The sequence below is a fragment of the Hipposideros armiger genome, unplaced genomic scaffold, assembly GCF_001890085.2.
Source record: "Hipposideros armiger isolate ML-2016 unplaced genomic scaffold, ASM189008v1 scaffold_28, whole genome shotgun sequence".
Lineage (NCBI taxonomy): Eukaryota > Metazoa > Chordata > Mammalia > Chiroptera > Hipposideridae > Hipposideros > Hipposideros armiger.
The window spans coordinates 465,991-467,340 of record NW_017731378.1 but is presented as its reverse complement, the minus strand read 5'-3'; the positions used below and the strand labels follow the sequence as shown (position 1 = coordinate 467,340).

At 48.4% G+C, this 1,350-nt stretch overlaps 1 protein-coding gene across 1 annotated transcript in view; it reads right to left on the bottom strand.

Moving 5' to 3' along the window:
* Nucleotides 1–1,350, bottom strand: part of GOLGA7B (golgin A7 family member B) — a 20,540-nt gene that overhangs the window by 4,808 nt on the left and 14,382 nt on the right. The window contains exon 3 of the mRNA XM_019636232.1: nt 869–994. Coding sequence (XP_019491777.1) covers nt 869–994 — 126 coding nt within the window. The remainder of the gene's footprint in view (nt 1–868; nt 995–1,350) is intronic.

The following is a 1,350-nucleotide window of genomic DNA, read 5'->3' as shown; positions in this document are numbered from 1 at the left end:
AAAAAAAAAAAAAAAAAAAAAAAAAGAGCTTCCGGAGTCTTCCCATCTGTCTCCAAGTAAGATCCAGGAACCCCTTATAATGCCTGGCCCCCATCCCCTCTGAGCCCTTCTCCTATCTTCCTCCTCTCTCAGTCCCCACTTCAGCCACACTGACCACCCTGCTGCTTCCTTTTTGTGCCTGTGGCCTCAGCTGCCACACTCATCCCCAGACACTCCCACTGCCTGGGCTGCTGAATGAAGGGATCAGGGCCTGCCTTCTGCCCTCCCCCATCCCCAGGCCAGTTCTACAGCAGCCAAGGATGAAGGCTACATACATCCCCAGAACCAGGAGCAAAACTCGGCAGAAAGAGCTAATGCCTTGCAAGGAGTCCATGGGACGCCCCAGAAGCTGAGTCTGGAGGAAGGGGCTGTGAAGGGAGCCATGTGATGATAGCCCAGGCATCAGGGTTTTTAGAAGTTCCTTGGGAAATACTTATGTGCAACTGGGGTTGAGAATTGCTGCTAAAAAGTAGAGATTCCTGAACCCAGTCCAACAACTAAGCCAGCATCTCTGATGACATCTAATAGCATCCAACAGGACTCAGGAATTTATGCTTTAGTTTAACAAGCTCTCCAGGGATTCTGGTGCTAGCTACTGAAATTTGAGAGCTGCTAGTCTAGAAAATCTCTGAGGTTTCTTCAGCTTTAACTTTCAATGAGGCGACAACAAGGCCATGTGAAGGATGTTTTTTAATTCTTCCATGTGAAATAGCTAAACAAGTTATGTGTCATATATTACTTTAGTCTGGGAAAAAAAAAAAAAACGCTTGAATAAGACTCTCAGTTCCATCATGGCCTGTGTTCCAAGTTTGGAAAAAGACATCCTTACCCGGCTGTCCAGTTCTGGGGGGAATTTGGTCTGGAACTGACAGATGGTCCCGTCACTGTAGTCTCTCTGGACAAAGACCTTGGTGGCCAGCGAGGCACTTCGCCGGAGCTCCTGCAGATTGTGGACCTGAGGAGACGTAGAAAAGACACATGATCAGGGTGACCATCCTTCTAGGTTTGTCCGAGACGGAGGGATTTTGGAGGTGGGTCTTTCAACACTAAAATCAGGGAAGTTCCTGGCAAACAGGACAAGTTGGCCTCCCTACAGGTGCTCCAGGAAGGCCATGAGGAAGCAAGACTGTGGAGTTTACCCCAGGAGGTGCCTCGAGTGATCCAAGAAAACTCTGAGTGAAAATGAGAGATTCTGGAACAAACAGAGCCAGAAACAAATTTTAACAAGAGAAAAAGATTGCCTGGTGGCTGTCCCCGACGCATGTGCTCTCTCTCATGCTCTCTCTCTCTCTCTCTCTCTCTCTCTCTCTC